Raw genomic sequence first — 27,442 nt, 5'->3', positions numbered from 1 at the left:
AGAAACAAACAAGAACATACTTTCATGTAAAACACGTATTGATTAATAATAAAGACGACAAATATCAACTTGATGCAAAGCTCAGGATTTTAATTGCAATTAATCAGAGGACAGAAAACCCGAATCCAACATTAATTCAGTTGAGGCAAGATAATTTTTTCTTTTTGACAAACCATGAAAAACTTTTTTTCCACAATCAAGTGCCAGAAATCCCCCCTCCCAAATCTAAGAAATTGATGTAAGATGATTGGATTTTTTCTCTCTCAAGTGTAACAACATTGATGACCCGATGAAACAAGTGAACTTGTGTAACAATACTCTTTTCTGGAGATATGTTTACATTTATGCATTATCGCTGGCACTGTTGCTAAATAGCAATAGGGGGAAACGATCACTGCAAGGCTCCCCTGATTTTATTTTGTGTAACATTCGTGGTCAACTGTTGTCATTTAAACATGAGTTGCAAATAAAAATAAAAAAAACTCATGTTTTTTTATTTTTTGGAAGGGTCTCAAATTTCCCCCAGAGCTGCACAAAGGACAGATCCATTTGTTGACACAGCAATGTTAATCTAGAGGCCAAAAATTGCCACGTAATAGAAAAGAACCAGACGGAAACCTTACTTGGACATTAATTTGTCATCTTAAAGATTGTTGTTGCACAACACCTCAATCAGAATGGGCGAAAAGCCAATAATTCTAATACAGAAGAAAAAACATTTTTGCACCAGGCGTGAAAGATAGTAGACATTTTGCTCCTTGCTAAGAGGAAATTCAGTGAGAAAGAAATAACTACCACAAAGCAAAACCGTCATAAATACGTATAAAACTCTGGGAAACACTGTCCCCGATAAGTCGTTCCACCTTTCGAGTGAAATATGAGAGGCGCTGCTCCCGATAAATACACATGTAAAAAAAAAAAAGACAAACTGCGCACGCACACACACAAACATACGCACATGCACTGGTAGATAAAAACTACCGTCACTTGTTATTATGGGAGACACTGCCCCCGATAATAGATTTGCTTATGGGAGACACTGCCCCCGATAACTCGCCAACTGCTCCAAAAATGGACAAAAAAGCCCCAAATTGCTCATCAATTTCCCCCTCAGTGAGCACTTTTGTCTGCTTTACTTCCTATGTTACCTTTTTGAGGGGTTTTCTTGCTGTGATCATCTTAATTTTTTTTTATTTAACCAAGCCTTATTTTGTTTATAAATTTGATCTGCAAGAGCGTTTTGTCCACTTGAATTAATTTGAGTTTTTCCTGCTTTTTAATTCGTTTGCGGCTCTATTCGATTCCCCCCCCTTTTTTTTTCAATGTTTTTTTTTCTTCTTCGAATTGTATCCGCTTTAGTTAATTCAGACTTTTTGAAAGCTTCTTGGCTGCCTCCAATTCGGCGCCAACAGTTGAGTTTCGAGTTCACCAAGCAGATACTGCTATCAGATGAGACAGTATAACCGTCATAATTATGGAAGGCACTGCTTCCGATAATGTCATAAAAAAAAAAAAAAGTTAAATAAGGTTCTCAGTGTTTGGATGGCAAAAAAGTGGGGGGTTTGTCAGTAGCATTCAAGGTTTTCAAGTATCAGGATGGGATATGGACCCCCCCCCCCCCCCCCATAAAAAAGGCCTGCTAAGGGGTAGACTTAATCACCAAAACAGCGTTTCCTTCATTCTGACCATTTGATTAGGAGTGTCAAATTGAACTTATACCTTGATAAAAGAAAAGGGCAGGACTGAGAACTGTAATTGACAGCCTTTGAAGTGCATTCCCCCCCCCCCCACCCCCCTGAAATTGCTTTTCCCTTACTGCTCTTTCCGCTCGCACACGCTCTAAACTAGATTGTCGTTTCTCCAGATGTCATTGACCACGGCGTTGGCGCACATCTTCAGGTTCCAGGTGGCCAAGGCCAGCTGGGTGTGGAGCTCCCGGGGGTCCGTGGTCTGAGTCAGCGCCCTCAGCGTGTGCTTGCCCCGGCCAAGCAGGAGGTGGCGGAAGGGGGTCTCCACGGGGGACACGTACGGCGAGAGGAGGTTGCGTTCCACCTGGCAAAGAATGGGAAAGAGCACCCTAAGATGGCCATAGGTGAGGATAGATTTTTTTTTTTTTCCTTACAGAATTTTGGGGTTACAAACACCAAGTCTAATTTAAATTTTGCTTTGGCGCCGCCTGGTAGTTTGTGAACAATTTTGAAGTGAGGGAAGGAGATTCATTTAATCGGGCAACAAGCCGTGTCCGATTGACGGACGGCCATCTTGTAGCATCGAAATGCAATTCAAAGAAATAAAGGGGGCGGTCCATCTTACGCTCATGAGCTTCTCGTTGGCACGGCGACAGCCGCGCTCTTCGGTCATGTCGGTGTTCTGGATAAATGTGTTCAAGTTGGCCATCGCTCGCGTGAAGGAACCCAATGCGCTGCTCAGCCAATCGGGGTCCACGCCCGCCAGCTCACCGCTCTGCACCACGCAAAAGTAAAGATAAGGTCATTTCTAAGCAGCTTGCCGTTTCCATGACAACGGTCGCGCACATTCAGAACCACATAAATGGCCTCACCTGGACGAGATCTCGGACGTGAACGTAGAGCAGGTTGACAGCTTTGGAGAGTTCCTTGCGGTACCTGCTCACGTCCAAACTGAGCAGGTGGTTGTGGGTCAGGCGGAGGGCCATGCGGCCGGCCAACTGCGCAGCCCGTGCAGTCATTTCGCCGGTCTGATGGCCCGTGTTGTAGTTGAGGTGGTCCATGTTGTCCATTGAGGTGCCGTAGTAAATGTAAGTCTCCGCCTTCGGACACGAAAAAAAAAAAAAAATGTGATCGTGTCCAAAAAAAAAAAAAAAATGGAAACGTGGTCTTGCCGACTCACCTTGGGGGTGATGAAATGGAAGGAGATGGAGGGGATGCCAGCAGCGGTCAAGAAGGGATACGCCGGGTCGTCTATGGACATGGGCCTCAGGCTACAAAAAAAAAAAAAAAAAACGTTTCTTACGGCACAATCCCTCATATCGTCGGCCCACCTTCGGACATCGGGGCTGTGTGAACTTACACGTTGGCCTCCCATTTTGTCTTTCCTGCCATATCGTATACGGTGCCGGTATTGAGCGGACTCTTCACCTGGGAGTGAAATGGTTTTTTTTTTTTTTTTTAAATGGCGTGCGTGGAGGTGCATATCGTCTCATTTAGTGACGAGTGAAGTGGTGCCGTTACCTGTTTCATGGTGTCTTCCAGCAGGTTGTACAGCAGCGGGCTGGCTGAGGCAACAAAGCCACCGCGACCTTGAGAGACGACACGCGCGGTTAACAGCCAACCCCTCGGCGCTAATTCTGCGCGCTTTCACTTCATACGTACCCATGACCACCCCATCCAGGCTTATGTAAGTGACAAGCTTTCTGTCGATGGATGACAGATAACCCTGAAAACACACAGATTCTTTTTTTTTTTTGTTTGTTCGAAAACATTTTCTCAAAAAGCATTTTCCATTGGCGCTCACCTCCAAAAATTCCGTGGCCCCAACGCTTCCGTATTCTCCGGCACTCCAGCTCGCAAACACCAGGCTTCTCCTGGGCCGGACACCATCTGGAATGCGAACATTCCACATAAATCAGAAAACTAATTTGTCCCTATGGTATAATTCCACGGTTGGCAGCCATTTTAAAAAAAAAACGGTTACGTGTAACAGGAAAAATGTCTTTACCTCTCTCCACCAAGTTTTTAAAGGCCTTGGCCAGTTCCATGAGAACGGAGGAGCCGACAGCGGCGCGGGCGTAGCCTTTACCCCACGCGTCCCTCTGCGCTCCCAGGACCACATACTCGTCTGCCGCACACAAACGCACAATTCATGACTTCCATGTGACCCCAAACTTTTTTTTTTTTTTTTTTGGGGGTCACCACAGGTGTGTGCGCATACCGGAATCGATGAATCCTTCGATGACACCAAACACATTGTGGATCTCCGTGTTGACCAGCACGTTATTGACCTCCACGCTGATCTTCTCCACACCGCCCATCTGCTTTGGGCCGCCGATTCGCCTGCACAAAGAGGTACCGTTTCAATATACGGCTTGCGCCTTTGATCTAAAGCAACAAAGTGACTTGCTGGGCTTACTCTTGGAGGGTTTTCGCCATGTTGAGCGTGATGGTCTGAGCCGGGATGCTGGGGAGGGCCGACGAGCGGGTGGGCGGGAACTGGGTGTGGTTCAAGGAGGGGAACCCCGGTGTGTAGGGGTCGCCTGAGCCAAGATGGACCTGAACGAAGGGATGCAGACGCAAAGTGAGTCGCGACACCCAACGTGAAACCGGATAGCTCGCCAGTGGCACCCACGTGGCCGTAAAGTGGCGTGTCGGCGCGGTAGCTGAAATCTTTCGCGTCGGGGTAAATGAGGACGGCGACGGCTCCTTGGGCCTCGGCATTAGCCACCTGAAGACATGAATGTGCATCTCAATAAATTAGTATGGTGGGAAAAAAAAAAATCATCTCAGTAGCTCAATTGCGAAAGCCAAACTTGAGAATCGATTCATTGAACATATGAAGGTTGCCCTTCACCTGCTCGGCAAAGCTGTGTTGTCCCGCTTTGAGCAGCACCACGCTGCCTTTCACGTCCACGTTTTCCTTCTTCACCGCGTCAAAATCCTCACGGCGGCCATAGGCGGCGTACACCAGCTTGCCCTGACAAACAGACAGTATACGTACTCGTGTTTAGGCATTTACAATCCTCGCGTAAATCTTGGCGAATGGCCTGCCCGCCCGCCCGCCGCTCACCTCGACCTTCCCGGTGGCGCTGTAGGCGAGATAACCAGTCGGCTTGAAGACGTCGGCGCCGAAAGTGACCACGTTGGGACGCTTGCTGCCCGTGACAAAGTAAGATCGTGAGCTTCAAAATGATATACAGGGAGGTGAAAACGGCAGCATTAAAAATAGCAACCTGTCGGGTTTCTGCAGCTGAACGTAGTGCGCGTCCACCCAGCTCTCCAGGTTGAGAGCCTTGAATTCGTCGGAGATCATGTTCGCCAGTTGGACATCGCCCTCGCTACCCGCCGAGCGTGACGGCACATCGAAGGTCCTGAGGCGAGATTTCATTTTAGCCATTTCCCCTCCTTCATTCAAACATGATCTCATTCGGTTCGATAGGAAAGTGGAAAGAGGATTCAGACTATCAAGTTTGGCCAGACAGAATGTCGTACTCAACAGTTGCTCTTTACACTGCTCGTTTCATCCGTCATCTTGACTGTCTGCTGACATTCTGTGAACGCGTGTTTCCAAGTATCAAATTGTTGTGCGGAAGCTCGTAACACGCCGTTTCGTAGGGCGGGGGGAAAAAAATAAATGGTTAAGCGTTTTCTTGCATGGAGTTATTACAATTTTTTTTTTCGCCATTTGGAGGTGGTGTTTTCCGATCACATCACATTTCTTGGCATATGAAAGTCTTTTGAAAACGTAAAAAAAAAAAAAAGCCAGACATCACTGAAAGTCTTGACTTTTTTTTTTTTAAAATGCAGTTCATTTTGGTTTTAGTTGTGACTGAATGCTAAAGCCACCCAACTACAGTAGCGACTGTGCTTTGTAAGGCAGGCAGGCGAAAGGTTTACTTGAGACGCTCGTCGAAAGCGAGGTCGGTGAGTTTGTCGTCGAGGAGCTGGCTGATGGCGTTCCAGCTGCTTGGGGTTTCATCATGCGCTATCATCTCGTTGTCATCCTGTTCCTGTTCATGCTTCCCTTGCTCTGCTGCACCCTCAGTCAGTGCCGACTGAGTCGAACAGCTGGCAGGCTCCATGTCGGGCTTCTTCGAGGTGAGGTTCCCAACAAAGTAGCCTGCAAAAAAAACCAAAAAAAAAAAGCCCACCCTCTCGTCAGCAACGTGTCGCGTGTGACATCGGAACATGAAACAGAACATGTCAAAACACTACAAAGTAAGTATGTACTTTTATTTTCACACTGTAAAGAAAATCTCTTTGAAAAATGAATAGCAGCTTATGTTGGATGAAAAAAAAAAAATCTGCAATTTAATTTTAAGGTCAAATGCCACGACGCTCGCAAAAATGCCCAAGTGTATTCTTACCCACGATGAAGGCGAGCAGGAATCCTAGCGCCAGGATGGCGAGGAGGCGCTTGCTGCCGGAGCCGCCGCGAGGGGCCGGGCGGAAGCTGGGGGAGCCGTCGGCCTGCGCGTGCTCGCAGGCGTCGTCCGAAAGCTTGATCTCAACATGCCGGTCGGCCTCCTCGTCACGCTGCAAGGTGAACCGGCTGTACTGAACGCTTTTAATCTGAGGGAACAAGGAATTATAATCAAGTTAGGCGGCAATTAAGTGTGTTTTTTCTTTTTTAAACGGCAGCCATTTTAGATTTAGCCTTAGGGGCAAAAATGAAGTAATATCATCGCTGACGAGAAAACAAAAAAAAAACATCGGCGACAATGTGATCCGGAAACTTTGGTGACTGACGCTACCGGTTACTTTACATCAATGTTCCTTTCTGGTCATGGGAGGAAAAAAATGCTTCTGGGCAACAATGTAGTTTGGGGGTTGGTAAACGTCTGTGTTCAAGAGTCACATTTCCAGTTTTAAAACATAACAGACGGAACAAGTGGTTTATGGGGCAAAACAGACTATATTTTCTATTCAAACAATTCATTCAGCAGAAAAAAATACTGCCCGTTTGAACGTCTCTTCCCTACGACAGCAAGGTTTGCAATAATGGCCACAAGTCAAGAAAATGTTGAAGTGACAAAAACACTTACCATGTTATTAAACGTAGACTTCACTCGATCCATTTTGATTCTGAAACGGACAACCACAAACCACTTGTGAAAATCATTTGACACTTAATCTTACAAATACACACTTTCGAGCCTCCCCTGCTCCCTCTCAGCCACTTATTTTGACGTCAACGCGAAGATTAAACCTTCAGTTGCTTCCTTGCAGACGTAGTCTTGGCAGCAGTGTTTGCATTCTAAACAATTAACGACCTAACGCCTCCTTTTGCGCTGCACTTCCTTACTCTCAGTAGTAAAGCAAAAGCCGGTGCAAAAAAAAATTGAAACCGGTTTCCCGTATCGCGCCACACGCAGGGGGGCGGGCTTGTAACTTTGCCGTCATAATTCGTTTTTGGAAGTGCTTCGCCTTTTCCAAACCGTTCAATACGCCATAAAGAAAGGCACACAAGGATGTGCCATGGCTTCAAAGACATATTAGCCATTCTAAACGTTTGGTGTGCGGATGAAATTTCTCAATCAGTCAGGCAATCGTTGCAGCCACACAGTTGGTTTTTCGTCAGACACTAATATGTAAAGTGTCACACGTTAAATGCTAGTGCTGCATTTGCAAAACCATTGCACCCGTTGAACTCCAGCTCATCTTTTGGGACGCGAGCACGATTCGTACATCTACGCGCAAAGATCGAGGCATTCTAATTGATGGCATTTGACTAAGAGGAGGACGCGCTTACAACATTAGGTGAGCGTTAAATAACGCAAAGGAAATGGTTTCATCACCCTGGCCTCGCACACGGCCACGCTTCACGGAAGTGACATTCGCGCCAACACCAAATCCTCTTTATGTCTAAAACATGAACTTTATATTCATACACAACACGCACGTTTCGAAAAGGTGTAAACGTTTTTTACTCGCATTTTTAATTATTAAGGGAAGGGATGTCGTGTGGCGTTAGTACAAAAAAATGTTCCCAAGCAACAAAAATGAATTAATTAAAATGAAATTGGAGCTTGCGCATAATGGTCAAAGTCGGTAATTATCGAACATAAATGTGGTTTTTGTTTCAATCGTATTCATGCACGCACATGGCCTGCGAGCGGATGTACGTGACATTGCCATTTTTCCGTCGGCCCAGGGAAAATGATGCGAACGCCAAAGGCTGCACTACCGTATAAGGTATTAAAATACATTAATAGATTAAAAATATGCATATCTCAATTCGTTTTCTCTCACCTTGAGCAAAGCTTTCGCTCTACCGTCACCAAGGAACCCTTGTCGAAATATGTCCTCTTGTCCTGCCCTTACTTACAGAAGCCGTACCAGTACTTCCGTGTACGTCATGATTATATTCTGACGACCTCGTTCGGCCCGAAACGAAAAGCTGTGAAAACATATAATTATTGCAAACTTTACAATATAATTTAACTTGGTTTATGCTATATCCTGATTGGTACTTAAGGACTTTGTGAAGTTGTATAAATTTCTTTAATTTAATTTTCTTATCGTCATCATCATCATACAATACATCCTGATTTATATAGCGCTTTCACAACTGCTGCATCTGTAACAAAGCGCTTTACAAAACTGTTAACATAAAATAAATAAATATTATTATTATTACAGTATTATTATTTCGTTTAATCACAAGCCAAACAGCCACAAAAGGCTGTCCAGTTATAATATGCGGATGCCCAACTCAAGTTGTTTCAAGGCACGTTACATAAGGAGTGGAAAATGAATAATGAATGAACAAAAATGTTATCTTCATGTCACAATGAATATACAGTACTGTGCAGCAGTGTGAGTCCTTCAAACTGACAAAATGTATTCATCGCGAGAATTAAGGATAGTTGCGAGGTTTGGTCGTCACTCCGCTGCTGCTTTCCATGGGAATCGGAGATGCCGCAATCCTTAATGAGCCCAAGTGAGTCCGACAATTGCCTCACAGCGACGTGTGGATCGTAGCTCATACCAATATCTTGATTTCCACCGCCTTAGAAACACCTGCACAATTTAATGAGATCCATATAAAGTCACTCGTTGGATTGACACCGTCAGAGAGATATTCATTCAACAATAAAGCTTTGTAATATTGAGCAAGACTGTACAGTAGTTTGGAGTGAAGTACTACATCATAATGGGAGCTGTTCCGAATATTTCGGTTACCTTATTTAGCTTATTTGGCTACATGATAAATAAACAAAATCTTGAAAAATATCAACTCACACATCACGTTAAAAGTTGCGTGAAACGCTTGCTGTGATCCAAAGTCATTTTACAGCCTCTTGCGTCACAGAGCGCAATTTTGGGACAGGGGGTTGTTTTTTTTCCGAGGGTACACGAAGGCACCAGAAGAGCCAGCTTGCTTCCCGTTTTTAAACGGCCACACGCTCTCTGACTCTTCTGTGGTGCGTCGGTGTTCGGGGGTGGGGTGGGGGGGAGAAGGAAAAAAAAGAGGAAGGAATATGGTTTCATGTGACGCTCCACCCGCTCTAGCGGATCTCTGGTAGCGCGGAGGAGGAGGAGGCTGCGTGGCTCGGCGCTCTACAAAGCCGTTGGATACCTGAAACGACCGCCTGGTACGGTACCGAACCAAGCCCGAGGAGCACCGAGGAGACATAAATGGGTGAGGTGCACCATTCCCCCCCATTTTGGGAGTCCTCCCCTCTCTCCTGTGTCCTCCCTCCTTCCTTCCTTCCTCCTCGCCCGCTGTCTTCTAGAATATCCCCCCAGTGCATCTGGATGAGCAGGAGCGGAAAGCCCAGGTCCATGGGCTGGGTGCTCCCAATCCCCCCCCCCCCCCTTCTCTCTGTCATGGGTGCCCAAATGTGTGCATGTGTGTGTACTATCTTGTCCTATCTCGCCATGCTCGATCGTGGATGTGCGTGAGGGGTTTCATGAGATGATGAGTTGCAGATGTTGACACGTTTGCATTCACTCTCACTATCCCTTCTTTCGTTTGTGTGTGTGTGTGTGCTGACTGTGACATTCCACATTAGGTGCGTCCCCCAGGGTGCATAGAGGGGCTGATGGCCGGGTCATCAATCGTTAAATCGCCAATTATTCAATCGATAGGACACGTATGGACTGGCAGCAGAGGCCTCTGATATTTTCAGTTTCCTTTTTTTGTTTATTTCAAAACATGAAAGAGACAACATGTTGCTCCTTGTGATGTGTTTAAACAAACAAACAAAGCCGAGCTAGGTGGTTAGCTTCGCGGCTGAACACTGAGCTGAAAAACAGATAAAAGTGTGTACAGGCAACCATCACTTATTGGGGATTTGCAAATTCACCTATCCTCCGTTATTCTGTTTTCGTGGCTTAGTCCAAAGCCATGTCTAATCAAGAAAACTGCTTTGTCACCATCTTGTGTATCCATAGGCAATTACAAACTTTTTTTAGGCTGTGTTGTGAACGGACTGCGCACACTGCACTTTTGCGTCAGATGTCAGGTGGCATGCTAACTTCCGTTTGGCATATAAAACGCAGCGACAAAACGGTCAACATATTACAAGTTGATTTTAAACTGTTGGTTGGAGGATGTCCTTGAAAATTAGAGGGGGAAAAAACGGACACCATTTTGATCTCGAAAAGTATTACCGCTGAACTATTGGATATAATGTAACTGACACGACGCTGGGTTATGACAGGTTCTTTTGGAACCCTTGTCGGTGGTATCACTCGACAGCGCCATGAGTGTAAGACCCAAAGTGTTAACGTGTGAAAGGGTATGACTTGCATGTCTTGACTGTGCCTACGTAAAATGTTAGTTGCGTGGGAGCGTGCGAAAAGCATTTCATGTCGTGCAAGAGCTCGCTTTCACACGTAGACGGCGGGAGATGAACAGCAGAGTGATGAGCTTCGAGTGCGCGGATACGTTCCTTCTTTACGTGGGAGAATATTGTGGAAGTCGGATCCACGCTTTTGAGTGGGTTTGACGCCCCCCCCCCCACCCTCCCGCGGCTTTCGCGAGCCACTTCCGCAGAACGGCGGGAACACGCAAGCGCTGTCGCCAAGCGCACACGTCAGCATGTCTTGTCTGAGTGAGTTAGAACCCGGGTAGGGCGCAGCTGTTCGCGGGACACTGCGGTGCTTCTCCCCCCCCCCCCCCCCCTTGCCGAGTGTAAAGTGTGACGCTTCGCAGCCCGAGTGGGAGTTTTGTTTGGTCTGCAGGCGCTTGTTATCACCGCCTCTTTGTCTCTTTATCGCGCCTTTTAAACGTTAGCTACATTAGCATCAGTTCTCACCAGGCGCCGAGTCATTGGTATCAAAGGGCCTTGGCACATTGCAGCAAAGAACCCTGTCAATGTGAATAATACTCATCTCATACGATATCGCCGCCGCCATCATTGCGATACAAACTAGACCTGGGGTCAAAGGTCATCAAAAATCCAATCAACGACCAACGTGAGACGTCCCGTCAATAACCAGTCCTTTCATATAAAACAGAAACTCTCCTTCTGCTCTCGTTTTTATTGACGCGACTTTTAAACTGGGCTCATTTAGTGGCAGTGCTGCGGGCGCATTTAAAAAAAAAAAAAGCCTTGAAGTTTTATGTTGATGATTATGGTTCACTTTACATCTCCCAAACAGCAGCGCAGAGTCAAAAGCCGAAGAATGTGATGCATCTCTCTGCAAATGTTTGACCTTTTACTTCGACACGCCAACACGCTCACACTCTTGACTCGCACCGGCTTTCTTTTCCGCCTTTAGTGGAGGCCGTGGTGGAGTTCGACTATGAGGCCCAGCAGGACGACGAGTTGAGCCTGAGCGTGGGCGACGTCATCGTGAACATACGGCGAGACGACGGAGGATGGTGGGAGGGTGAGCTGGCGGGGCGCCGGGGCTTGTTCCCCGACAACTTTGTGCGGGTGAGTAAGCTAGCTGATGGTAGCACCCAAATGGGAAGTACCGGTAAACAAATACAAATACTTTTTTAGGTACCGTTTTTTTTTTTGTTTGTTTTTTTACCTGTTTGGATAACAAAAAGCATAGCATATATAATTGGTAGCAAAAATCCATTTTGACTTTCATATTTAAGTTCCGGTACTTTTGTCAACTTCACTTGACCATTATGGTGATCTGACTGTGCGTGTGCGTGATTTGGCAGGAAGTGAAAAATGACACAATAATGCATTTCGACAGCGTTTAGGCCTTGTTTTGTGCTTTATTAGTGCTGAGCCGCTCTCACAGCACTCATTCACTGTCATCCAGCAGGACAATGGCCGTGTGTGTGTGCGTCTATGTGCGCATGTGGGGACTCGGTAATACCACACTGGTGTGTCACAAGACTGCACTTAATGGGAATGTGTGGCATTCGGCCGTTGAATGTGTGCGCTTCGGGAGAAAGGGAGAATGTCCACAGTGGGATTGCAAAAGACACAGGAAGGCATGCAACACAATAACAACAGGATATGATTCAATATGTTATGAGAGTGATGTTGATAATCGTCCAATATTTGATATGTTAGAGAAAAGCCGCATACCTGCCACATACAGCCTCCCCCGTTCTTGAATCTGCATCACCCAGCATTTAGATTACTAAGAGTCCTTTAATGTGACATTGATTTTGCTGTTTTTTATTTCCTCCCCTAAAGAGACTTAGCTTATCAAGTTTGTTAGCTAAGCTGTGGCTCTAGCTCAGTAAGCTAGCTAGCAAGTCATCAGTTCTTCCGCTTAAGTGATAGGTTAGCAATGGGTCTATTTGTCCATTAACCATACCCAGTCTGAGCAATTATCCCATCTATCACCTCGAGTACTTGAGCTAGGTCTAGCTTGAATAGCTAACAAGCTAGTTGTCAGTTCTTCATGTTTCATCGCCGTAATCTGTTATAGTTAGCTCAAAGTCGTTAGCTTATAAGCAAACTCGCTACCAATGTCTACTTGTTCATGGACCTGAGCCAGTGCGTCCATGTATACAGTTCATAGTACTGTAGTTTTCATTTTTCAAGATCCCACAGAAGTGCGTACATGCCTCATTTTATTGTAAATCTTTTACCATGTCGTTTCACGGCACAACAGTGAAGAGATTAGACTATGCTACAATGTACAATCGTCAGTGTCCATTTTTGGAAGTTTAGTGTCTCCATTAACCCCTAAACTATATAAATCTGCATGTATTGTATTGTATTGTAAACTGGCAACAAATTTAGTTCACGAATGAGTGAAAGATTGCAGATTTCGGTTCCATTTAATGCAGTCAAGGCTAGTTCGCGAGGCAACAAGTTTGCGGATGCTAGCATGTGCTGACTGATCATGTGCCGGCAAATCAAACTCACATGATGCGACTCAGTGTGAGCGCTTTACTTAAACCAGGGCTGTGCCGAACCTTTTTCTCCCGAGGGCTGCGCACACACACAAAAAAGGAAGAATGCGAGAGCCACTTTAAATATTAGCATGCTAACACCCACTCATCAAGCAATCACATAAATCAATTCAGGCGCTAGTTTTCTTTGGGGGGGTTTTTGGGGGGGGGGGCTGGAATAGATCAACTTTTTTTCAGTTCTTCGTCAGTTTAAAAAAAAAGGGGGGGGGGCAAACGCAACACAACACAATACACGCAGATGTTTCCTGTTCAGATATGACGAATCATGCTTTCTTCCTCATTTCATCTGACTTTCCTTTAAGTCGCCACGGCCTCACGATTTCTCCCCCAGGGGTCCGTTGAACCCACAGACAAGAGTTAAAAAAAAAAAGTGGGATCTTTTGGAAGTTCTAATGTCGAACACATGTATCGTGTACCTTCCCATTCCACTTGAACGTAAATACCACGTGTCCCTCAGCCCTCGTAAAGGAAGAGGAAGCTGGAGGCCCGTAAATGGCCGCTGCGGATTTTGCGTGGGCCCGCATGTGGTCTGTGTGTTTGTATGAATGTGCAGGCATGCGGAGTCAATCGATGGTTGACTTTCCCGCTCGGCTGCCGCTTGTGTTGACTTTGTCGAAACGCGGCGAACACGGAACTCAGCTCAGAGTACGAGAGTGTCCTTATGTTCTGGTATTCTATTATTGATTTGTTTTGAGTGCTTTTGCATCTAAATGATTTAATGATTTAACTCTTTTTTGTATTTGCAAGAAATCAATCATCAGAAGCATGAATTTATTCAAATAGCGGTGGTGTTACAGTAATTGCCCCGGCATAGACGAAATCCACAGTCACAACCAATTTTTAATTAAAAAAAAATATATTTATATATTAACCAATCATTCAGTTCACACCAAAATATATGCAAGTGAGGTACAGGTATTATTTTGGGGTCACCATCCTCACGTTGAACACTGTAGTATCTGTGATGTTGAATGTGCGCGTTTTGTTTCCCTCATGTGCTTTTGTCTTCCTCGTTTAAAAAAAAAAAAAATTCACCTGTTCTTGTCATCCGGGTCCCTTGTGTCAACCAATCGGCTCTCTCAACCCTTTGGGTCATGTCCAGGTATTCCTTGTCGTCTCGTCAGTTTGCTTGTTTTTCGTTCCCTGGGTTCTGTTAGTCTTTGTCAGATTGTTGTGTTGATGTGACGTTGTTTTGTTACTGTTTATGTTTTGATTTATTTTTTACTTTGTTTGTTTTTTCAGGATTTTGTTTGTGTTTTGGGTTTAGTTTATTTTTCCATTATACCCCTGCAAGTGTTTTTTTTTGTTTTGTTTTTTTGTGTGTGTGTGTGTGTGTGTGTGTTAATACATTTTGTTCAGGACTCCCTAGTTCTCCCGCCTCCCTGCTTTTTTTTTTTTTGGGACCCACGACCATCACGCACACTTGACAGCGCGTGCCTTTTAAAAAGTGGGCCCGCCCTGTTGAGTGATGTCAGCGAACGAGAGTGTCGAGTCAGTCGTTAAATGGCCGAACTGTTAGCCATGATGCGCGTTCAGTGAAGGCGTCAGTTGAGGCCATCTGCGGGTCGTGTAAGAAGGGGCACACGTGAGCTATAGTTTATTACCGTTGTTCAACCACCTGATTACAATTTGTTCGAACTCGGGGTTTGTCATTGAAGACGGTTGTCATTTGCGTTAGTCACATTGGACGTTCCTTTTATGAAGTGTGAAAGATTAAATTTATTGCAAGTGAAATGAAAGAAATATGTCGCAATTCAGGGACTGTTGTTGTTTTTTTGTTTTTTTTTGTTCAATGGCGTCATAGTCTTTTTTTCTTTTTTAAATAAATACAGTGCAAGCTATACAATGCTATTTTCCTTTCTTATGAACAAACTTGACCAAAAAATGGAGGACTGGAATGGATTAACGTCATTTTCATTCATTTCAATGGGGAATTAGATAAGAGATTCAACTGATGTTTCCTATCACGTAGATGACTATTCATTTTTTTCCTCCCCATTTTTTGAATCTTTAGTGCGGGTGCTGACATTTTGTCCATGTTTGTGTTCCTTTGACCAAGATGAAGCGGGGTCACTGTTGTCTTGGAAACTGGTATTTTTGGACCTTGTGGCTCATTAAGGCTTCTATGCCGTGTGTGTGTGTGTGTGTGTGTGTGTGTGTGTGTGTGTGTGTGTGTGTGTGTGTGTGTGTGTGTGTGTGTGTGTGTGTGTGTGTGTGTGTGTGTGTGTGTGTGTCAGTTCAACCGGCTTGTCTGCTTGACTAGGCCGTCTTGGCCACAGGCCTAGTTGCTTATGAAACAGCGTCGCCATGGTTGTGGCAGCGGACATGTGAGCCGTCATGTTCACTTTCTCTGCTTGTCCCGCTTCCCGCGCTCCCTTTGCGCCATATTTGTTATCCCGGGCTCCTTTCTTTGGCTTTGCGGCGGATAGCAAGGCAACACGTTCGTTCTCCGTTTGCATCTGTGCACAGGCAAACGTGTGAATTTTAATGCTAGAAAATATTGTTTGAATATGACGGTGTACTTGGGTTTTTACTGTGGTATTTTAGTCTTTAAAGGCCGTTTTGCAGTAAGGCGTGTTTTATGGCCACATGGGGGGAAAAAAAAAAGACCTGCAAAGTGAAAGCAAAATTTTTCTGAAAAAAGAGAAAGGGGTGTTTATTTTTGTTTTTAAGAAAATGTCTTACATTTTGGGAGAAGTCAACTATTTTGAAATTAAAGTGATATATATTTTTTGTTGAAATGTGATGACAATGAGCCATATTAATTCAGAAAAGTATATATGTGAGGAAAAAAATGTACAGTATGTATTTTGTTACAACAAGAAAATACAAGGGAACTTTTTTGTGTGTGTTTTTTGTTTTGAAACATATCTTTTTTTATTTAAGTTGTATTATTATGAGAAAAAAGTTGCATATTTTCTGGCTTAAAATCACAATCTCAGGGGAAAAAATCTGTTGAAATGTTTTTTGTTTTGTTTTTTAGAAAAAAGTAGATTTCTTTTCTGGGGGGGGGGGGGAATGAGCATATTTTCCAGATTGAAGACATTATAGTCCCAAAAAAATATAGAGTTGCAAATTTTTCAGAATTAAGGTGTACATTTGCAAGATTAGTCATCTTCTCAATCGAAATTGAACAGTGTAGAGAAAAAAAAGTCAATCGGTCATATAGCAAGTGAATGTCAAAATCGAATCTGACTAAAACGCCTTTTTAATCATCAGGCCAACAATCACTTCAAAGTCTCGATATTGAGGATGTGATGCGCCAGAATACCGCCGACAGTATTGCATCATTATCTAACGAAAGCACGATTGTCTCTCCGCTTCTTCCTTTCAGGAGATCAAGAAGGAGGGCAAGCGAGATGGAGGACAGGCCAGCGCGGCGGTTAAAGTGGACCTGTCCAACGGCCGGACGAGTCCCGTGTCCGAGCCCAGCACCAGACCGGCCAAGAAGGGTACGACCATAATAAACCCCGCTTGTGAAAAGATGTCAAATCCATATGACGCTTATCGCTTTTGTCATTAGAAGGATGTCACCTTGTGGACGAAAAGAGAACAGCAGGCCATAGCGAAAAATGTTTGTTAACCAAAGATATGGTGGCCAATTGTCTGCTTCCAAAGTTCCGTGGCCTTATTTAAAATAATTATTTAGTTACTGTAAACATCGGGGGGCGGGGGTTCCTAATGTACCTAATGTTGAGTCTGTACTTTATTTTTACTTCTGGACCAAAGTCTCCTTTGCACGACTGCTAGTACCGAGTGTGAGCACGTTTGCCACCTCTTGCACTGACATGTCTCCAAGCTTTATGAGCACACCGCTTTGGAGTCGATGTCATCGGGCTAAACCGCAAATGGTCTACGGGGCGTCCTGAGCCAAAGTGGGATCGCGTTCTTAACGTGTGTCGCAATGTCCATTGCAGCGGAGCAGATTCGTAAGCGGCGGTGCAAAGCGGCCTTCAGCTATGCGCCTCAGCACGAAGACGAGCTGGAGCTGAAAATAGGCGACATCATCGAAATTGTAGCCGAGGTAAGAGAAAAGTCGTCGTGGAGAACGAGTGGTGCGTTCTAATCAAGCTGATTACACTGACCCCGCTTGCGAAAATATGTAAGTCTTAAAACGGTTTATAATTGGCCACGTATGCCACAAGATGGCGGCAAAGCATTACTTTAATCCAAATTAAGATCCTCAATTCATTTCAGTATTTTGTTGTTTTTTTTCTCCCAGCCAATAAAAAAGGAGCGGATAAAAAAAATATTTGAAAATGCCAAATGTTCTTTTATTTTTGTGGTCTTTGTTCTTGTGGGGAAAACAAACATTATTCTTTTAACATTACACATTTTCTCTCTCAAAAAAAGGGAATTTGTTAATGTAACATTAAAACTTTTTGTGCTGAAAATAAGCAACAATTTAACTCCCAGACATTTAACAGAATACTCTGTAGTTATTTTTAACTGGCGTTAAGGTTAAAATGGACCCTTGGAAAAAAAATTGTCACTGTAAGAAACCAAACATTTGAGAACCTCTGAAGTTTCACCTCAGAAAAATGTTTTGATGAAATATGTCCACTAGAGGGCACCAATTGCCTCATAAGAGTATTTTAAAGTCTGCGCTTGGTATTTGTGCTGTGTGCAGGTGGAGGAGGGCTGGTGGGAGGGTGTCTTGAATGGCAAAAGTGGGATGTTCCCCTCCAATTTCACCAAAGAGATCCTGCTTGAGGCCGACGGGAACTCCTCCGACACTCCCGCCTCGCAGGAGGAGCCGCACAGCGCCCGCAACAGTGAGACTCAGCCAATCAAGACAGCGCGGATGGCAACCCATTTGATAGTTTATGATATAGTTTTTTGTTTTTTTTTGTGTGTGTGTGTATGTGTGCAGGTAAGAACAGTCCAGGGAGTGAGAGCGATGGAGCCGACACTCGATCCGAAGGGGGCTCTGTTGAAATCCAGCCCAAAAAGGTCATCCGTGTTCCCATGTGTACACGTAGTTCGCCACTCATAGATTCACAGATCCCAAAAAGTGACAGGCTCAAAAATGCAGCACATTTTTGAAAGACACCCCCAGTAGCTGCATTGCAAAAGCTGAAGGTGTGACGCTTTCTGTGTCTCCAATGTAGGTGAGGGGCTTCGGCTTTGGCGACATCTTCAAAGACCAGCCCATCAAGCTCCGCCCTCGCTCCATGGACGTCGACGCTGAGGGCGACAAGGTGAATCAACTCCCAGACTGTATTTGTCGAGCTGCCCCTTCTTGTACACCCGCATTTCCAGACGTTGAGTGCCGACTTAAAGAGTGACTGTGACCCCGTAGAGGGGGGGGGGGGGGGGGTTCACGGTTGCTTGTAGATAGCAGAAAGCCAAGCTCCTCAACTCACTTCAACAAAAAGTGCCTTGGCCCCAAAATTGCCACAACATACAACTCTTAAAATATCCATCAAAAGAAGGTGCACCGTCAAATTGATTCTTTTGTTGTTTTTGTTTTGGGTGAAGGAAGTCTGGTGTTGGCTCCTCCTCTTCCTGTGTATCACTTTTACAGCACAGGAAGTGTATTTATGCTCTCACACCCACACATACACACACACACACACACACACTCTCTGAAGGGATATGACGAGGGAGAGAGAGCCGCGAGAGGAAGGTGAGGGGGGAAAAAAAAAGCAAAACTCTTTTTCACAGCCGCTCACAGTCACACACTCTCCTGCTGCTGGCGCGGGTGTAGCAAAGTGCCTGCCTTTGTCTGCGAGCCGACAGGAAGGTAGGATCAATGATGAATCCTTTTCTCCACCCTTCACTGTTCTTAATTCTTGTCCTGTTTTTTTTTTTGTTTTTTTTTTTATGCGAGGTGACTAAAATGAGCGTCGTGGTTTCAAGGATGCCGACGTGAAGTTTTGACAGTTTGACATTCTGAATTCCTCCCTCCCAAAAAAGCTTCTGTGCTGCTTAAAACCTGTCCAACACAAGCTTTTAACAACTTAAAAGATGGAGGTGCTGTATTCTTCTTAACTTTGTTTCAGAAAATAGAACAGGGGTTAGTCATAAATTCATTTTCCTGATGTTGGCATTAATCAAATTAGACTTTTCAATTTGTCGTTTTTCTGAAAACGTCTTTCAATCTGCAATTTTATGCATCCAATACATATTATGCATATCGACAGTTTTACACAATGTACATCGTTTCCATCCACATTCTATACCACTTAACCTCAGTAGGGGGCGCTGGTATTTCTTACTAATGCATTTGTTTTTTACGTTTTGGGTGATTCTATATTATTGATACAAGTGTATATGTGTAAAAATTGCTGCTTTGACCAAGACCATATGTCGATTGATGTATTTATTTACTTTATCGCTAGTTAGCTCAGCAAGCTAATTAAAATGTCTGTCCATCAACCGTAGTTAATTTCAAGGTAGTTAGCTCATTTACAAAATCTTGGCCATTTCTGTATTTTTTTGAGAGAAGTCAGTGAGCCCAATTCGAATGGCAAAATGTCGCTCAGGTATCTTGTCTATCCAGGAGAATATATGTAAGCTACTTAGCTCAAGCTAGCAACCTATGTACAATATTGCTAAAACGTGTTAGCTTAGCAAGCTAATCACCAAAATGTCTATTTGTCCATCAATTGGAGTGATCGCTTGCGAGCTAGTTAGCCCATCTATCTTGTCCATTCAGCTACTTAGCCTATCAGAGGAGTAAGCCCATCTAATCAAACCTAACAAACTCAGTTTACAGATTCACACGCGGAACATGAGACTTTGAAGCAGAGGATGTTGAGAAGCCTCCCTCCCGCCGTGTGTGGTTTTATGAGCTTGTCTCGTGAGGCAACAGACCCAGCCGACATCTCGGTACTGCTTGCAAGGGTGCGGTGAGTGGGGTGGGGGGTTGGGTCCTTTGAAGGCAGAGGGATTTAGCGGGGGCTGGGGGGGGTGGCGCTGGTGCTTCTGCTGAGTCACCCAAAGCCACGTCAGCCCTCTGCAAAATGCAACTTCTGTTGGAGAGAAGATGCTAAATGCCAGTGGTGGGAAGTAACCGCGTACAAATACTTTGTGATTGTATACCTCGCAAATCCGTTTCTTTTCCTTTTACATCAGCATTTGTACGTAGAGCGAGTGTTTTTCATGCTGCCTGTAGTTTGTGTGGATAAATGTGATGTGTGTGCACCTTTTTACTCAATCTCTCTCTGTACGACTCAGCACACAAACATTTGCACATGACGGTCAGCGGTGAGGTTGTCACTGAGTCAGTGTCAGTCTGTGTTCAGATGATCAAAACATGAGCACGTTCACTTTTAGATCTTTAACACCAATTACTGTCCTACTTTCCGAATCAGACCGGGCTTTGATGGAATCTCTGAGGGCATTGCAGAAAAACCACAAAAGCGTGACGAAGTGAGTTTTTCAGCAAATGGCGACGTAATGAATGAATGAATGAATGAATAAACTCAATGAGTCTCCTGCACCCACTGGGCTCTTCTTAGCAATCAGATGACTTGACACTGAGGGTGGGGTGACACTTTGGAGGGAGGAGCAGTGGCGGGTAGACACAGATCTGGCATCGAACAGAGCAGCGCGTGTGTGTTAGGGACAGAAGCGGCCCTGTGAGTGTTTTCCATGTGGAAGATGCCTCCTCCCTGCTTCCGCAAATACTGCGGAGGGGATCCACTCATTCAATCAGCTCATGGTTTTGCCAAACTCATCTTCTCAAAACTTAGCCCTGGGAGAGCTGCCCTAAGGCCTTCCTGGTGATGCCGAGTGAATAATCGAAGCAGGGTGCCGCCCCAGTTCAAGCAACGTGACCGTTTGTCTTCCAGGTCGCTGAGTGTAAGACGGCGAGCTCGCCGGCCCCCGACAACATGAAGAGTGACCCTGACAGCAGAGGAAAAGGTCAACCTGAGCTCATCCACCCGGCCGTTTTTTCCGTCAAGCGCTCATCCCCCGCGAAGATTTTAATCTGACGCCGCGTTTTTTGAAATCTGCTTCCAGGCCGAGAGCTGTGCAAAGTCCTCTTTCCGTACGAGGCGCAGAACGAAGACGAGCTGACGATAAAAGAGGGCGAAATCATCGCCATAATCACCAAGGTGTGTGTGTGTGTGTGTGTGTGTATATACGTTCATATTGGCAGTTTTTCGATTGGACCTCACCAAGCGTGTTTGTGTGCAGGAATGCGCCGACACAGGCTGGTGGATGGGCGAGGTCGGCGGTCGCCAAGGCGTCTTCCCAGATAATTTTGTCAAACTGCTGGAAGCCGAGAAAGAGGTAATCACAAAAAGTTGAATGGAAATGTACTGACAGTATGCAAGTACATAGGCAGTGATTCTTTTGCGTACCACTAGTGGGTGCTGTCGTACAAATAAGCTCCAAATGCCCTGATACAGTGAAACTCCTCTACAACGAAACCTACATGGGCGAAAATACCTAGTGTGAAAAAATTGTCATGCATTAAAGCCATTTCCACTTTTCTGCTCCCCCTACGATGAAAAACTCCCTTGTTCCATTATCCATCCATCCATTTTCCGAACCGCTTGATCCTCACTAGGGTCGCGGGGGTGCTGGAGCCTATCCCAGCTGTCTTCGGGCAGTAGGCGGGGGACACCCTGAATCGGTTGCCAGCCAATCGCAGGGCACACAGAGACGAACAACCATCCACGCTCACATTCACACCTAGGGACAATTTAGAGCGTTCAATCAGCCTGCCATGCATGTTTTTGGAATGTGGGAGGAAACCGGAGTACCCGGAGAAAACCCACGCAGGCCCGGGGAGAACATGCAAACTCCACACAGGGAGGCCGGAGCTGGAATTGAACCCGGTACCTCTGCACTGTGAAGTCGACGTGCTAACCACTGGACTACCGGGCCGCCTTTGTTCCATTATACGAAACCTTTTTCTCTGCTCTTGCCTCGCAACGAGATTCACAACAACAAACATGATTTCGTTGAAGAGGAGTTTCACTGCAGTGATTAACAATAAACTTTTCAACCCACCCCTTGATTGATCCATTGAATGATTTGGATGGCGGTCCCAATACTTTTGTCCACATAGTCTAAATCTTTTTTTTTTGCAGAGACCAAAGAAGCCCCCGCCTCCCAGCGCACCGTCGGCCAAGCACACGACAGCAGGTGAGAAAATGTCCTTCCTCCTGTGGTTTACATGCTGATGGTTCTGAGGGAGTGTGGGAGCGTGAGAAAATGACGGCGAGACAAAACTGTGACCTTTAGAGAAAAAGTCAGACGGCAAGAAAGTTCCTCCAGAGCGGCCCGAGCACCTGCCGCACCGAGACCAGGATCGAGGTACCCCCATGTTGGTCCTGCCTGCTCTCGCTTCAACTGCTAACTATCTGAACTGTCCACCTTTTTTTTCTGAATTAGTTCGGGGTGCACCCCCACCCTGCCTACTGCCCGAATGACAATACCTGATTTATATGAACAGTCACGAGCTTTTCTTCCTATAGCTTCACTTGAATTCATTCTCTTCCTGTGCTTCTACCTGAACTTCCTGTTTCCGTTTGTTCTGAATTGGACTGCCCCCCCCCCCCCCCCCCCCAGTGGAACACAAATAGAGTCATGTTTGTGTGTGCGTGTAGGTGACGAGATCCTCAAGCCCTCCCTCCCGACTGTCCTCCCCAAGAAACTTTTCCCTCCAAAGACGTCGACTTCCTCCTCCACTTCCCAACAACCCCCAAGGCGCCCTGAGAGACCGCCCGCTCTGGCGTCAGTACGCACTCTTCAGAACATCTCGTGTGTCCCTCCCAGCCCATCCTAACGTTTATATTATGTGTGGTTTGGCTGTTCAGGTGTGAAAGCCCCAAATCGGATGGGGGGGCTTCGACACCTGAATCCGCTCCTGACAGGTCCCACAACGCCGGTGAGGATGGAGCGGGACAATCGGCATGCTGTTGTTGCGTCTTTTTGATGTGTGTGTTTGTCTGTGTGTGTGTGTGTGTGTGTGTGTAGACCTGGACCTGGATTCGGTGGTGCCGTCGGCGGAGAAGCTGAGCCACCCGACGGCGTCGCGGCCAAGAGTCACGGACCGCCGGCCTCGCTCGCAAATTATCACATCGGTGAGAACATCATGATTCTTCATGATTTTATGTACATGTCACCATTTACTGATTGATTTCCTGACTTCACAGTCCTCACTGACCAGCAGCGATGTGGACCACCCGGTACCAGAGCGAGCCAAGGAGAGCCCAGAACCGGTCCAGTCCAGACCTGTGGAGGTTTCCGCAAGGAAGGCAGCTCCTGTCGTTTCAGTAAGCACTAAACTACACAATCCTTGTGTCATTCCTTCTTCCCATTTTTAACTCTTTCATTCCACAAGACGTACTTGTCTGTCTTTTCAAAATTAGGTCCCTCCTACCAAGGACGTACTTGTACGTCTAAGTCTTTTACGTCTAAGTCTTTTTTTTTTTTTGCGTCATAGAGAGGAGGAGGGTCTGATGCAATCTGTGAATGAGAATAAGCCGTTTGCATTGTAAATCATGTAAAAAAGTGACCAGTAGGTGGCAGTGGTGCCTCACATGCTTGAAATGCATGCTTTTACAAAAAGCTATTTTTCTCTTTTTTTGCCCAGGAATCGCCATTTTCATGAAACTTAGCCATTTTGTAATGCTGATTGCTGAAGAATGGAAAAAGATAGAAACGATTTTTTTTCTGCTGAAAGAAGAGGGTCCGAACTTTATTTTGGTAGGCTCCATGTTTATGTAGCATTAGAACCAAATATTCTGTGGGCCTTGCAAGATCAGTCAAAATCCAGTAAAACGCTGGGATTGAGGGGGTTGCTTCAGTGAAAATGGCTGGGATCGAATGAGTTAATTGGCAATCGAAAAGTGGCTCCCTGAAATATTTGAATCGGTACTTCCATTCATAACCAGTGGAGGTCGCCAAACTGTACATAACTGTGACGCCAGGTACCCGAGAGTAAACCCCAGCCGGCCGCCAAGTCGTCCTCGTCTTTGAACCCGCCCACTGGCCCCAGCCATCGTCCCGCCTCGCCGTCTTCCTCCTCGTCGTGCCCCCCCGTGAGTCCCGGCCCCCCTCCGGAGGCGCAGCTCTCGGCACCCGCGGCGGCGCCCACGCTTGAGGACTTGAGGAGGCAGATGCGGGAGCTACGGAGCACGGTGGAGCTGCTGAAGTGTCAGCACAGGCAGGAGATGAAGCAGCTGGCCGGCACGCTGGATGAGGAGAAGAGGATACGACTCAGTTTACAAGTGAGATGAGGTGTTCGTTTGGTACCTGTGCCTTTCAGTGGGGACTCTTAATAGTTGCACCATGATCACGTCACATTTAGACAAACCATAAAACTGCAGTATAACAGTAGGCAACTACGCTGGTTTACAATAAATACAGTAACCCCCCCCCCCCCCCCACCCCCTTCCAAAATAAGATTTGTAATTGTTTTGAGTGGTGTACAATGGCACTTACATGACAGGATCATAAAACACCAACACCATGCAGCTTTGCATGGACACCACTATGAACTCATGTTGCACAAACAATTTTACAGAACAGGTATTTTTCAACACTTCACATAGTCACTGAATATTATCCTAATTCGCTTTTGATGGTGCCACGAGGCGCAGTCCAGGACAAATCAGAAATGCTGATGACAAAAAAAGAAAAAACAAATTCCACCAGGGGGTGCCAAAGTAATATTTGTATTGAAAAATGGAGGCGAGTTTCTCAAAAGTGCTGAACAGCAAACAAGGGGGTTCACTGGAACTGCGTTAGCACCATCTTGTGGCGTCTGAGGCGATCAACATATTTAAAGAAACAAAACGTTCTGCTACATGCCTTTCGGTGGGTAGTAAATAAACTACACTTCGAAAAGTTTAAAATAGTGCCTTGAGGAACATGTCGGAACCCTTTCACATCATACGTGTCGTCAATAATAGATGAACTCATGTCATTTGTGTTTGCCGTGACAGATGGAAGTGGAGCACATCAAGAAGATCTTGTCCAAATGAGCCCAGGCCAAAACAACGTTTGTGCCAAATGATCATGAAGATCGCCATCAGCAGCGAGCATCGTGGACTCAAACAATGTGACCCCCCCCCCCACCCCTTTTCTCCTGCATCGTCGCCTTCCCTTGTGTTTATTTCACTCCGTTCTGTTCATTTCTAACCACAGCCCCCCCCCCCCCCCACCTCTGCTATTTTCTCTCCTGGCGCCTGCCGGGCTCACCGGTACTGGCGGGTGGCTGCTGTGTTGCCGTGGCGACGCATCACTCAAGAGGTACTCGCGATAAATGAATGGCGAAGGCACATTGGAACCCCGCAGGTCGGTCGGTTCGGACCGCTGTGGCGCCGTCGCTCGTCCACGCTGCGGCCTTCCCGCCTCTTAGCTCTGCGTGCGTGCGCGTGTGCGCGTGACAGTTTTACAAGCGGCACATTTTAGCTCCAAACTTGGTAGCACACGGTTAAAATCAGGACTGATGTTTGTATCGTTATTTCGCATTTATATGTTGCCGATGCTAATTTGCCAACTTTTAATTCTGAGATTTCAATTGGCTATTGTCCACATGATACACTATGCACAAAAATTGGGCAATATTTTGGGTGACATTTTTTTGGATGAATCTAAAATGAATGATAGAAAAACCTTGACTGGTGAACTCAAGTTGTGACAGAAGCTAAACTAAAACCTATTCTTGATTTTTGACTTGGATGCGACTTGACAAGCCTTGCCCGAGTTTGTTTCCGTGATCTGATGGTTAGCTTAGCGCTCACGACAAAAAACGGGGTTCACTGGACTGTACATTCCATTGACAAAAGTAATGACCATCGAAATAGTGAGTGAGGGCGCCCCCCCCCCCCCCCCGGCACAATTAGATTCAGCCTCTTTTGCACATCATTAGATGGATGACAAAATAATACTCCACAGCTATGATGATATAGTGGTTATTATTCTGCGTTGTTGCAATCCGGGTCATGGCACCAATTGAAAAGTCCGAGGGGGTGGGGGGGGGGGGGGCTTTCACTGATCCTTTTATCTTTAATGCTCCCAGTATTATACTAACAGTAAGTACCAGAGGACTGCATATTCTCAGTTCAAGTATTTAATGGATGCCAGAAAGATCACGACAGAGCCAATTCTGCCAGATGCGGAAGGCGGTCCAAAATGGTTCCTCCGTTCTCTTACCCTGTCTTGGCTGCCTGCCTCCCCACACAGGTGAGCAGCACTATATGAATTTGTGTGTGAACCCCCCCCCCCCCACACACACACACACACACACGATCTGAACTAGTTTCAACTGGCAAGGGTGCAAAAGGATGAGAAGTTGCCGAAGCCAGGCGCAAAGGTCACAGCGACACAATGGCCGAGCTCAAGTCACCGATTTAGCGATGTGCCAAAGAGGCCCGAATGTCACACGAGCGACAGTACAGGCCATCCTACATAAAGCCACAAATGGTAGCTTTAAATCGAATTTGCCTCCCAGTGCGCGCGCTAATGCATGAGCACATTTGTGTATTTGACGACGATGTCATCTAGTTCGCCTTGACGCACACATTAAAAAAAAAAACGTGTATTTGAAAATGATGAGATGTACGGTCGCATCGAGTTAACATTGGCGCTTTTTATTTTTATTTTTTTTTTAAGCCAGTAATCAACGTTCGCGACAGGGTAGAGGGAATGTAGGCAGTGAAGGTGTGTGTCTGTGTGTGCTAACATGCACGGCTGTTTGCTTCCTCCTCTTACGATGTATGTGCACAGAATCTATGGCAACACATCACTGTGGCCTTCCTCTTTCACTTTCTTTTTTTTTTTTTTTTGTCACACAAAACTACAAGAAAACAACACCAAAAAAAACTGTGGCTGCAAATTGTTTTCTTGACTTGGTCTTCTCTTTCTCCAAGATAGCGATCATAAAAAAAAAAAATCTATAAATAAATATATTCTTTTATATTTCAGTGGAATAAAGATGCTATTATGTACTGTATGCGTTTCATTAATTATTTTGGATGCGGGGAAACAACAAAATTTGTCTGCAAAGTTGAGAAATTGTCTGCAAAATGTCAGGAATGAACCAAAAGACCAAAATGCTTCCGACTACATCGCAACAGGTGACAGTTGCCCAGTGGCTGTTCGCAGTATTAAGATGATGCCAGCGCTAAACATTTCTCAATTCATATCAACATAGTTGCCAAGATACCATAAGATGGCGGCAAGTCATTGAGTCTAAAATGAAGCTTTTCAACACCAAAGCCCTACTTTTGTCTCACTGAAGCTCCTCACCACATTTCAAGATAGCTCCTTGGCATTAACGCGCCCCGAGACGGCGGCAAAGCACTACTTTTGTCTTTATGGTAAACTGCAACTCACTTCAACTTAGTTGCTTGGCACCAAAGTGCCACTCGATGGCGCCAACGCCAAATTGCAGGACTACGCACCCAAAAAACGGAACATCAAACGAATAACGAGA

At 45.6% G+C, this 27,442-nt stretch overlaps 2 protein-coding genes across 4 annotated transcripts; one reads left to right on the top strand and one right to left on the bottom strand.

Moving 5' to 3' along the window:
* Nucleotides 1–69: 69 nt before the first annotated feature.
* On the bottom strand, nt 70–8,086 carry tfr1b (transferrin receptor 1b). Its single transcript, XM_086102148.1, has 19 exons — nt 7,944–8,086; nt 6,737–6,776; nt 6,059–6,263; nt 5,589–5,811; nt 4,925–5,062; nt 4,762–4,846; nt 4,546–4,668; nt 4,324–4,419; nt 4,108–4,247; nt 3,910–4,031; nt 3,697–3,816; nt 3,493–3,578; nt 3,351–3,414; nt 3,210–3,277; nt 3,049–3,116; nt 2,869–2,959; nt 2,561–2,788; nt 2,314–2,463; nt 70–2,052 (listed from the first exon to the last, which is right to left on the bottom strand). The coding sequence occupies exons 2-19, from the start codon at nt 6,767–6,769 to the stop codon at nt 1,840–1,842; spliced, it is 2,253 nt and encodes a 750-aa protein (XP_085958274.1). The 5' UTR covers nt 6,770–6,776; nt 7,944–8,086; the 3' UTR covers nt 70–1,839.
* On the top strand, nt 6,086–26,954 carry sh3kbp1 (SH3-domain kinase binding protein 1). Of its 3 annotated transcripts, XM_086102149.1 has the most exons (19): nt 6,086–6,234; nt 9,207–9,336; nt 11,424–11,581; nt 16,370–16,487; nt 16,953–17,059; nt 17,666–17,810; nt 17,909–17,988; nt 18,147–18,236; nt 20,835–20,907; nt 21,007–21,101; nt 21,184–21,279; nt 22,086–22,140; nt 22,240–22,311; nt 22,605–22,731; nt 22,815–22,885; nt 22,975–23,081; nt 23,154–23,273; nt 23,931–24,230; nt 24,948–26,954. In XM_086102149.1, exons 2-19 carry the CDS (start codon nt 9,333–9,335, stop codon nt 24,984–24,986), a joined length of 1,857 nt encoding a protein of 618 aa, XP_085958275.1. In that variant the 5' UTR covers nt 6,086–6,234; nt 9,207–9,332; the 3' UTR covers nt 24,987–26,954. The 3 variants fall into 3 exon arrangements, with proteins under 3 accessions (XP_085958275.1, XP_085958276.1, XP_085958277.1); XM_086102150.1 differs by lacking the exon at nt 22,240–22,311; XM_086102151.1 differs by lacking the exons at nt 22,240–22,311; nt 22,605–22,731; nt 22,815–22,885.
* Nucleotides 26,955–27,442: the final 488 nt, after the last annotated feature.

This window comes from Hippocampus guttulatus, chromosome 21, assembly GCF_054856545.1.
Source record: "Hippocampus guttulatus isolate MCC_2025c chromosome 21, RoL_Hgut_1.0, whole genome shotgun sequence".
NCBI classification, from domain to species: domain Eukaryota; kingdom Metazoa; phylum Chordata; class Actinopteri; order Syngnathiformes; family Syngnathidae; genus Hippocampus; species Hippocampus guttulatus.
This window is presented reverse-complemented; position numbering and strand designations above follow the sequence as displayed.